Genomic DNA, 12,594 nt, shown 5'->3' with positions numbered 1-12,594 from the left:
CATCTTAAAAGTATTGTGCTTCATTTTTCTAATTGAGGCAAGCATGGCATTTCTGCAGTTTAGGACTCTCTGGGACAGGAATATTCCAGAGCTTTCGGACCAGCACACTTCTCTGACAGTCATAAAACGTCACTGCATGAAGTTAATGCCTAGCAATTCTTAATAAAAGTTCTGTTCTGTGAATGTACGTGATTGTGTATTTGTCAACCTGTTTATGGTCTGAAGCCCCAAAGGGAAGAAAGCAAATGCTTGGGAAGACTTTTTCTTTTTATTACATGTTTTTTTTTTTTTTTTTTTTTTTTTGCAATAATGCTATAAAAGAAAAATGTTGGGTTCCCCAAAAACCTTTCAGTGACCTGTTCTTAAAAGAACCATTTTATTTCTTAGTGTGAAGAATATTTTAATGATCTGAAGAACCTTTAACTATAATGGAAAGTACAATATTTAATACTGTTCTTAAAAATTAAGGTTTTCTTTATTGGCATCTATGCTTCCATGAACAGGCACTTTCCCATTGAGAATGGGCAACAAATTTCTATCTGGATACTTTAGATCAAAATCTGATGCCCGTTCTCAAGGGGAAAGTGCCCAAGCAAAATTGCTCAAAAAGTTGACCCATGTATCATCACCTTGACATTCATGGCACTTTCCACTGCACAAAAGGTTAGTGAAAAAAAGATTATTTAGTTTATGATTCTTTTAAGAACTGATTACTGAAAGGTTCTTTGAAGAACTCAAAATGGTTCTTCTATGGCTTCACGATGAAGAATTCAAGGTTCTTCATGGAACCATAGATGCCAGTAAACAAACTTTATTTTTAAGAACGTTATTAGATATTGTTGCTGGGGCTCCAAAAGACAATTGCATGATTTCACACCAAAATTGACCTTTAACATATGTTCAAAAACAAAATATTAAGAAAGTCATTGTATGATTCACAGACTTAACTGGCGTCTGTGCTGGTGGTCACCATTAGTTTGACAAACACAGAACAGGCCCGCTATTTAAATATACCACAGCAAATGCCAGAGATGATTGTATGAAGATATCACCAAGACACATAAAAGAGGAAGCCACAGAATGCGATGCATTACTCGTAGATTAATAATGCATTACTTATATGGTCAGGTGGAGCAAATGAACCGAGCAGTGCCCAATAAGCACAATCTACCATTTCCTGCCTTTCCTCACCTGTCATCATACGCTGCCTTTCATTTAATAGTGACTCCGGGAGTTATAAAGCTGAGAACTGTAGTTTTTTTGTCTAAAACTTTTGTGGCGACCCAAGTGATGCCGTATATTACCTGCAGACAGGCCAGTGCAGGGAACTGTGAACTGTCACTTCCAATAACACATTCTCTGCTAAGCGGTCTCGAGCGATAAATGTGAAGTATTTACTTTGAGATACGCCCTAAGAGGTTAACAACTGGTCAGATGAGGTTTGGCAGAGACTGTTTACTGAATTTCTGCCATGGAAAGCATGGCAAAACAATATTTTAAAATGAAGCTTGATGTGCATTTCCTGAAACTTTGGTTTTTGGTTATATGTGATGAAATGCTGCATCGGTGTTTTCATGACATTCAGTATGCTAATAAAACATTTATAATGATGATCATTTTAATAGAGATTTGTAATTTCTTAAAAAGTAATGTTATAAAAAACAACAATATATAGCACACTCAAGACATGGATATATATATATATATATATATATTGGAGGATTGGAGGATAGTCATTTTAAGTTTAAGATTGAGTATGATACTTGATACAGATGTTTTCATGCTTTAGTCTCTTAAAACTGGAAATGTTCCTACTGTTCATTTCGAACATATTCATAAATGTCATGTCCTATATCTGTCTTAATTGTGGCAGTTTCCTTTTATGCAAGACAGATAGCAGATCACTCTGATTTAGGGCTTTTAGGACAGTGTCCTGCCTCTATTCGGCTACAAAGGAGTTCATTCTGGAAGGTTTGCAGTGACCTCATACTGCTGATCTGAAAAAGAGAGTATTCATTCTCCCACGGGAGCCACAAAGGAGGAGATTGAGCGAGAGAAGGATGAAAAGAAAGAGATGCAGAGACAGATGAGAGGATGGAGAGCTTGTCATATTTTGGGCTAGATGGGGGGAATGTAGATATAAGAGCAAATGTCCTTCAGGGGTTTTTAGGGAAATACCAGCCATGAATGTGTGCATGTGCATGAATGTGATCAGAGAGACAGTTTGGCATATTTTCATAATATGTATGTCATGTAATGAACTCTATTCTATCTATTCAAATCCAACTAGTCAAATCAGCCACTTCCACTAACAGTATGGTTTGTATTATGCACATAATTGGCATTATAGTCCATATAATTCATAAATGTATGCACACCAATCATTACAGAATAAAACTTTACAGAATTCACAGTGTACAGTATGTGTACAGTGCAACAGCAAACAGCTTGTTTACAGTCAAGTTGCAATACCGAACAGAACTACATGGAGAAATAAAAAGCCCTAAACCAGGGGTGTCCTGCAGAGTTTTGCTCCAACCTTGATCAAACTCACCTGCCTGTAGCTTTCTAGCAGAGTTGTCAAAAGTACCGACTTCAGTACCAATCGGTACTGAAATTTAAAAAATGTGACGCTTTGAGTGCTGTTGAGCAGATTCGCAAACACCTCTGATGGCCATTGTGTTCATGTGCTCATCAGATATGTCTGTGATTGGCTACAATGATCAACGGTTTTCTTTACATAAGCACTGTTTTGGACTGATTGTTTGAATAATTTTGCTTACTAGATCATTGGACTGAAAACTTTCCCAGAGTTTAGAGGCCGATCTGATCACAAACAGAGAAGCAAAATCTGGTTAGAATAGAAATTTCCCCCTACAAGGGTTACAGTTGCTTGCTCCATTGTAGATGGATCAGTGTGATAAACTCCCGACTTCCAAAATCATCTAACTGCGTGACGTAAATTACGTTACTGACGCAATTTCACGTGCTTCAGTAATTTATATGCGTTAAATTATTTTAACTTGTTAAGGATTTTGAATTAATTCCATGCGTGACAGCCCTAATCCATTATAATTATTTTAGGATTATTTATTAAATTTTTCTATGTAAATCACTTTGAATTACCATTGGGCATGAAATGTGCTATATAAATAAACCTGCCTTTGCCTAATAATAAATTTAAATATTAATCAAACCTTGGTGTCTTTTTTAATATTACGGTTGCTGCCATTTTATAAAAGCAACAAGCCACTTAATGTCACGATACAGTGATTTTCCCCTTGCTTGTGTTACACAAACACACACACACACACACACACACACACACACACAGGTTTGTTTTGCGATCTTAGCGAGGACATTCCATAGGCGTAATGGTTTTTATACTGTACAAACTGTACATTCTATCCCCTAAACCTACCCATCACAGAAAACTGTCTGCATGTTTACATTTTTAATAAAACATTGTTTAGTATGTCCTCTTAAATCACAAAAATGCCCCCCCCCCCACAAATCTGTATACCATCTTGAACATGATCTCAAATAATGAATAAATAAATAAGATATTTTTCTCTTATTGTTTGAGTGCAGAGCAACAAATAGTACTAAAAAAATGTTAGAAGGAACTCTTTTTTTAAAGCAATTATGTGGAAATATATTATTAAAATATTAAAAATGCTCATTAGTGGTTTTTTAGATGTTATTAGTGATGCTAATAACCACAAAATAGAGAGAGCAACCACTTAGAAACTGCCTATATGAAATTCTCAGGCAGAGTTTTGTAAGTACCACTCATTTTCTATAGAAAATATAAAAATATAGCTGTTTCCTTTCCAATTTTTGTGCGTCTTTCAGGATGTAACTGTACTGTATGCATCTGCACATTTGATTAATTTTATTGTTCGCTACATTGGCTTCATTTTTTACAGTTTAACATGATTTTTCGCTGATGGACAGGCCTCACACACAGGCTGGGTGTCGTTCTGATCTATTAATCAGGGCTTGTTAAGAGATCCGCCCTCTTTATCCCAGAGCCATAGGATGAGAGGAGGGACGGGGGGGATGAAAGGATAGAGAAAGAGCCATGGTTCTGTTTGGGTCACATGATCAGATGTTGTGGCGATAGCAGCTGGCCCCTTCGATCTTAACACAGACTCGCTCCCTGCCCTGGCACACGTCTTGCTCTCACTGCATCTCCAGTGTGTGTGTGTATGTGTGCGTGTATGTGTGTGTGACAGCTGTCTGCTGCAGGACATAGTCTCACTGTAACTTACTATGTCACTCTGCTGTTGCTTTTTTTACAGGGATTATGGATCCAAACGCAAGTCAGGTAAGACAGCCTTTTTATTTACCTCTCGTCTCAGTGTTAAACCTGTTGCCGGGTTTAAGTACTAAGTCAACCCCGCTCACTAACTCTGCATGCCCTCTCTGCTATTGCGGCATTGAATGACTTGCTGTTTTGCACTCAGCTCAGGGTAGGGAAAGGGTTTCGACCGAGTTTCTTTAGAGAATTGGACATGACTCAGAGGTTTGTGAAGCTCTGGGAGTGTCAGCTGTAAAAGGTTTGGGAATAACTGGCAGGACTTTGGAGGAAAGCCACATGAAAAGTATGTGCATTTGTACTTCACGCTGTTGCCAAAGTGGTATCAGCCAAGTCGTCCAGCTGAAGGCATAGAAAAAGCATGTAACCTTAGCAGTTGGTGCTATTTTTTTATTTTATTTTTCTGAGTGTATATTTATATTTATATTTATTTTTAAACTGTTATTGTAATATTAAGGCATAGTGATCTGATTTATGACAAGGATTAAATCAAGTTTCCTTTGCATAGCATGCTAGGGTGTGTGTGTTTTGTGAGTGAACAGCCGTTCTGCAGTTGGGATGCATATCCACACACACACACACACACACACACACACACAGGTTTGTTTTGCTATCTTAGTGAGGACGTTCCATAGGCGTAATGGTTTTTATACTGTACAAACTGTACATTCTATCCCCCTACACTACCCCTAAACCTACCCATCGCAGAAAACTGTCTGCATTTTTACATTTTTAAGAAAACATTGTTTAGTCTGTTTTTAAAGCTATTTTAAATATGAGGACTCATATTTGAAATGTCCTCATATTTCATGTTTACGTTGTAATACCAGTGTAATACCCATGTCATCCATATCACAAACACACACACACACACACACACACACACACACACACACACACACACACACGCTGTTGAACACTAATGTAATTTGGACTGAAGTGAGCGTTGGAGTTCCTGTCGTCTCTCCCACACACATCCCTTAAACAAATCTTTAAAGAAACATTTTCCGTTTTTGATCTGTTTGCTTTCCGCTTGCACACACACATTCATTTGCTCTGACAATATTTGAAATTTGGATTTCGTTTTTGTGTTGATGTATTAAATAATTCCAGATGTCATTTTAGTTTCTGTCCTTTTAGAGTGTATCTATGGAAGCTTGTTTCCGCCACAGAATAAAAAAGTTATGTTAATTGCGACTTTTTATCTCACAATTCTGACAAGCTTCCATATGTATCTATACTTTTAATTAGAAAAAAGAAGAAAAAAGTTGTTTTAAGGTGCAACCCTGAATCTTGAATATCAGTAGTTTTTCATCTTCAAATCTAATGCACATTAAGCTGACACAGAATAAAGTTTTTAACATAAAAATTTCTACAGGTTTTGTGTTGCAGCACTTAAACCCATGTTTTGAGATAGAAACTATAGTACTCATGTGATACTGATGTTGAGAGCTGAATGTGTTTGGAAGGTAAACCGCACATGTTCTATCACATGCATGCAGTTGAACCTAGGAGTCATTTCTAGTCATTTTTGAGAAGGAGTGCAGGGATATGCCATTATACTGTAGTCATTTCAGTACATTTGTGATGAGGGAAAGTAGGCCTACTACACAGACAAGTTTAGTTTTACACACACACACACACACACACACACTCATACACACTATCATGTTGGGGTCTTTCCATATTGACCCTGATATATTGAATCTCTTGTTTTCTTGATTCGCCGTTAGGGTTGTAACGGTATACCAGTATGACGATATATCACGGTATGAACATGTACGATTATCATATCGTGTACATTTGCTTACTTGCGGTATGGTAAAAATAAAAAATAAAAAAAATCAAGACGCAGAATTTCACTTGCGCATAGACAACAACTTTCCAATTCACTAAACTTGCTCCACACCCACACATACAGCATACAATGTCAGAGACAGAAGTTGCTATCTCTATTCTCTGTGCCCCGTTGAAAAATAAGTTACAATTTGCAGTATGGGAATACTTCAGATATAGAAAAACAAACGCGGGGCTGTCCTCGAGTGTAGATATCCAAAAACAATGCGGGCGCAAAGTAGGCCTACCTGCAAAAGGAGGAAACACATCAAACATGTTGACCTATATTCGAGAACACCATCCGTGTAGATGCAGGTATGTTCCGTTTGTAACTTGGGTCGTATGATATGCGTGATGGGGAGGGAATCCCGGAATCCAGTCATGGAAATGGAATGTACAGTATAACGCAGCGATGTCAGGTAAAAACGCGCGATTTGTTGGACTGATGAATAAAACGAAAGCAGAGCTGTACAATAAATCAGATCATGACATGGTCTAGGCGGGGTCTTTGAATATTAAACGCAAACAGACTAAATATATCTGTCTGTTTAACGTGTCTGCCTGTGTGAATGAGCTGCGCTGTTTCGTGCACTACATACTACATACGCTCTATTGTTTTTAAAGTGTTTGCCGTCTCGTTATCAGAGGAAATGAACACAAACATATCCACGGTTGCTCTATAGCGCTTAATGAGCATTTCATCATTTTATTTGAGAAAAACCATTGTCAAATACACTGAAACTCAAAGCTCTTCACTACATCCCGTCAAAATAAAAGAGCGGTTTTTAACTCGAAGAAATTGACAAATTTATTATGATTGTTAAATAGAATGTACTTCTCAAAATAATTATAAAAAAAGTTAATTTCATTTCCATCATTTTTGATAATATTTGTATTAAAAAAATGAAAGCCAGAAGAATTAAGTCAAAGCAGAATTTCTGAATTTTAATTATTAATAAAAGTTGTTCAATTTCTAATCCATAATAATTTATTAAATGTATTTGATTGTTTTTGATTATTGAAATCTGAATAGAGAAAACAAACATTTAAATTAATTTATTGGTAATTTTAATTGATGATATAAATAAAAATTGATTGTTAAATACTGTATACCGTGAAACCGTGATATTTACTCAGACGGTTATCATACCGTGGAAATCTCATACCGTTACAACCCTATTCGCCGTGAGTAACATGTTTGTACCATGCCTCAGAGACCATGCTATTCTATCAAGTTGCTAAAATAGCATAATCAGAAACAGCTTTGTTTTTAGTAATAGAGCATTTTCTCCACCATACAATATACTTTAAAATTAATTACGTGCCATTTAGCAACACAAGTCATACAACTTTTATTAACATGATAATCTAAGATCTAGCTTACTGGAATGTGCAACAAGTAGAGTAACATTAACATAACTTTCAAAACACTCAAATGTATTTTAGTATGATTGTTTTGACCAAGTAAAACAATGCTGCACAATTTTAAAGGTGCCCTAGAATTAAAAATTGAATTTACCTTGGCATAGTTAAATAAGTTCAGTACATGGAAATGACATACAGTGAGTCTCAAACTCCATTGTTTCCTCCTTCTTATATATATCTCATTTGTTTAAAAGACCTCCGAAGAACAGGCGAATCTCAACATAACACCTACTGTTACGTAACAGTCGGGCTCATTAATATGTACGCCCCCAATATTTGTATATGCCAGCTCATGTTCAAGGCATTACACAAGGGCAGCCAGTATTAATGTCTGGATCTGTGCACAGCTGAATCATCAGACTAGGTAAGCAAGCAAGGACAATAGCAAAAAATGGCAGATGGAGCAATAATATCTGACATGATCCATGATAAAATGATATTTTTAGTGATATTTGTAAATTGTCTTTCTAAATGTTTCGTTAGCATGTTGCTAATGTACTGTTAAATGTGGTTAAAGAACCACAAGATCGTTTCTTACTGTATTCACGGAGACCAGAGCCATCGCTATTTTCATTATTAAAAACTTGCAGTCTGTATAATTCATGAACACAGCTTCATTCTTTATAAATCTCTCCAACAGTGTAGCATTAGCCGTTAGCCACGGAGCACTATCAAACGCATTCAGAATCAAATGTAAACATCCAAATAAATACAATACTCACATAATCCGATGTATGCATGCAGCATGCATGACGAACACTTTGTAAAGTCCATTTTGAGGGTTATATTAGCCGTGTGAACTTTGTTTATGCAATGATAGAGTTGAGAGCTCGGGAGAGGGCGGAGAGCGCGAGCAATTAAAGGGGCCGCAGCCTGAATCGGCGCATTTCTAATTATGCCTCAAAATAGGCAGTTAAAAAAATTAATTAAAAAAAATCTATGGGGTATTTTGAGCTGAAACTTCACAGACACATTCAGGGGACACCTTAGACTTATATTACATCTTGTGAAAAAACGTTCGATGGCACCTTTAAGAGTTGTTAAAGTGTTCTTAATTTTAACATCACTTGTGGCTGTCTCATTAGGATGAAATAATGTACATTTAAGTGATCAAACACAACTGTTCACTGTAGAATGAGGCGGGAACCGGCAAACGTTAAACGTAACTTAAACCTTAAAATAAAACCAACAACAAAATGAAAGGAGCGGCAATGACCGACTGTGGCATTTAAGCATAAGTAAAAACTCCAGAGCTCCTCCATGGGACTTGAGACCGGTGTGTCGCACAGGTGTCTCTCAATAGTATTCGCTCCACCGGTCTCATTCCGCTCCCACGGCTCTCGGCCCCACCCTGCTTCATACCACAGTAACATTAATAAAACTTTAATACTGTAGCTCATCCATAAACATGATTTCTGCCTGAGTCCCATCTGATTGCTTTCCATCAGCTGTGGAGGTGAAGACAACTCCCATGATTCCACGCTCATTTGCTCATTTGCTACGCCTTTGTTATTGTTTTGAATAAGTGACGTCTAGTGGTGAAACTTACATACTGTGCCTTTAAGACATTATTTTAAGACATAAAGACATTTCTGAGTATGGCGATTTCAGGTTTTCAGGTTGTATCGTTTTAGTCTAAGCAAAACGTAATCCAGACAAACATCCACTGGTTGGTGTTGATTTTTTTAGACTAAATAGTTATTCTTAAGGAACATACAATTATTTTGACTCCTTTGCAGTATTTATAAGGTCTGCAGTATCTTTTCAAATATTTGTCTTTCCATTCTTCATCAGTTTGTTGTCTGTTGTTAATTCATATTTATTTGCTCTCACAACATTTGAAAATTGCTAACATTTGGGTTAAAATTTGACCAGCAGCTGAAGTGATGTAATAAGCAATTCCAGCTGTTGTTTTTTTCTTTTTTGTCTCCACATCTCATTTAACAATAAATCATATGTAACCATTTTTCATTTGGATGACTGGAATTCCCATCAACATCATCCTCTTTTCCATTCTGTTTTTAAGATGACCACTGGATGTGTATCTGTCAAACATCAGTAATCATTTATGTTAGCTACATGTGAATAACATCCTGAAGATGTTATACTAATTATTCAAGTATGTATTTTGTAAGTTTGGAATTTTATTTTTATGTGTAGAGATCTGTGGTTTCAAATTGTCCCCATCTTTCTGTCAGTTTGAACGTCTGGCTCTTTGGTTTCCAACCTAATTAATTATCTCTGAGGGTTTAGCAGGTGGAAACTGCAGCTGGGAAGTGTCATTATCAAAAACAAACTTGTTCCAGGCGTGGGCTTCGTACATCCCCTGGCAGTCCTGTCCACCAGAGCTCCCACATTGTGTTGAGAAATGTCATTTTAAATGTTTTGGAAATTTCTTATTTGCATGACAACATGAAGCCTTGAAGAAGCATTGTTTTCATTACAGATGGGCAATGATTAATTATGAAAACGTTACTTCTTTAAAGCATTTCTCTCAGGTTTTCAGTGACTTCCTGCAGGTTACATTATTACGCCAATGGGCCAGTAGCCCCTCACTGCAGAACACTCGAGATCCAAGGGGCGGAGTTGGGTACGTTAAGGTATATGGAAAGTGGGAGGAGTTGGATCTACAACCAGGGGGTGGAGATGGGTAGGTTTAGAGCCAGGGGGCGGAGTCGGGTAGGTTTAGGGCTATGGAAAGTGGGAGGAGTTGGATCTTGTATTCTGCAGTGAGGACCATCTCCAATGGGCAGCGACAAGTGACTGTCTTTCATGGAGTCATTGAACTAACTCATTCAATTCGTTCATTCAAATCGCTGAATGGCTGCATCCGAAATTGCGTACTTCCCTATATAGTTAGTAAAATTGTGACAATATGTGACAAAGGAGGTATGTCCATCCAAATTCACAGTACTCATAAAAAAAACAATGTAACTGGCAATATTGTATGTAAGTTACTCAATATTAACTTCCTGTTTATTGAATTGTTATATAAAAGCAATATCACTATGGCTGTCACTAACGATTATTTTGGTAATCGAGTAATTGTCGATTATTATGACAATTAATTGAGTAATCAGATTTTTTTGTGGTAATAAAAATAGATTTAAGCAAACACCTTTAAAATGACTTTAAATACATATTTAATAACAATGAGGCAATAACTTTTGGTTCAAATAAAGTATCAAAAGCAAGTAATCATATGGTTTTATAGAACAACACTGTTAGAATACATAATATAAAATACATAATATAAATAATCAACTTATTATGTATTATAACAAATGCCTGCAGAGGGCGACAATGGCCTGGTGTTGTTACACTTTACAGCAAATCAAATCCTTATTGGCCAAATGAAATTTAATTCAAATGTTAACTTAATCTGCAATATTTGGCTACTTTATGATAGAAATGATACAGCCACTGTAATTTCTTGAACAAGAATATAGTTTGCATATTTAGAAACATATTGATGTATTCTCCTGTGTTTGCGTTGGTTTATAAATGATTTACATTACAAATCTGTTGAAATGGTGCACGTTGCGTTCCCAGATGAACGTTATAAGCAACCCAAGCTCACAGCATATGCAGAAATGGAGTTTGAGACGCGCTCCTTGTAAATGATAACAGTTCTTTTGGAACCGCTGTGAGACGCACGTAAAAAACATGCATGTAAATAATTAAAGCACAGGGCATATGTTTATTTAACTGAATCACTGCTTTTGTGAATTCACAATAACACTATTTGCTATAGTTTGGGTTTTAAATGGTTTTAAGACATCGTGCAGCCTTAGAAAACGGTCTAATAATGCATTTCATGGATTCTCGTCCATGGAAAGCGCCACTTCTGCTATTTTCCAGTTAATCGACACAATTAAATTGCAATCGAGGATCGAGTATTCGAATTTGATCGAGGAATTATGACAGCCCTCGCACTCACAATTGTGTTGTTTTACGGATTATCCACGCGGCTGTGATTTGGCCATAGGCTTGTGATGAAAACTGATCACATATTAAAAACAGTACACGTTATATTACTTATATAATAATAATAATAGTAATTATTAAATTTGTTGTATTATATATTTACCTCTATTAATTTATATACAGTAGTGGCTGTAATCACAATATAGCATGGGCTCTCACTGACTGTATGTACCTCATTGCTTAAGTAGAGACCCATTGGTCCAATGGCAACGTCAAGTTCCTGGCCAAAAATAGTTGCAGTAGGACGGCATAAATCGGTAAAAATATATAACACAGAACATTTCCTAAAAATGAATTCAGATACGTTTCATAACTTTCATTTTGGAACTACACTGCTCAAAAAAATTAAAGGGACACTTTTTAATCAGATAATTTGGAGTTAAACTCCAGGGATATTGATCAGTCAGTTAAGTAGCAGAGGGAGTTGTTAATCAGTTTCAGCCTCTTTGGTGTTAATGAAATTAACAACAGGTGCATTAGATGGGCAACAATGAGACAACCCCCAAAACAGGAATGGTTTTACAGGTGGAGGCCACTGACATTTTTTCCCTACTCATCTTTTCTGACTGTTTTTCAGTAGTTTTGCATTTAGCTAGGGTCAGTGTTACTACTGGTAGCATGAGGCGATACCTGGACCCTTCAGAGGTTGCACAGGCAGTCCAACTCCTCCAGGATGGCACATCAATATGTGCCATTGCCAGAAGGTTTGCTGTGTCTCCCAGCACAGTCTCAATAGCATGGAGGAGATTCCAGGAGACAGGCAGTTACTCTAGGAGAGCTGGACAGGGCTGTAGAAGGTCCTTAACCCGTCAGCAGGACCAGTATCTGCTCCTTTGCGCAAGGAGGAACAGGATGAGCACTTCCAGAGCCATACAAAATGACCTCCAGCAGGCCACTGGTGTGAATGTCTCTGACCAAACAATCAGAAACAGACTTCATGAGGGTGGCCTGAGGGCCCAGAGTCCTCTAGTGAGCCCTGTGCTCACTGTCTGGCACCGTGGAGCTCGATTGGCATTTGCCATGGA

General features: G+C 37.1%; 1 protein-coding gene across 7 annotated transcripts in view; it reads left to right on the top strand.

Annotated features, from left to right (window-relative positions):
* Positions 1–12,594, top strand: part of sh3pxd2aa (SH3 and PX domains 2Aa) — a 137,728-nt gene that overhangs the window by 75,117 nt on the left and 50,017 nt on the right. For 6 of the 7 annotated variants that reach the window (XM_048196365.1, XM_048196369.1, XM_048196363.1 and 3 more), the window contains exon 6: positions 4,305–4,330. In XM_048196365.1, coding sequence (XP_048052322.1) covers positions 4,305–4,330 — 26 coding nt within the window. Of the gene's footprint in view, positions 1–4,163; positions 4,210–4,304; positions 4,331–12,594 lie in introns of those variants that run through there. The other variant, XM_048196366.1, reaches the window with a different exon arrangement.

This window comes from Megalobrama amblycephala, linkage group LG7, assembly GCF_018812025.1.
Source record: "Megalobrama amblycephala isolate DHTTF-2021 linkage group LG7, ASM1881202v1, whole genome shotgun sequence".
Taxonomy (NCBI): Eukaryota; Metazoa; Chordata; class Actinopteri; order Cypriniformes; family Xenocyprididae; genus Megalobrama; species Megalobrama amblycephala.
The sequence above is the reverse complement of the archived record's forward strand: the minus strand, read 5'-3'. Positions and strand labels throughout refer to the sequence as shown.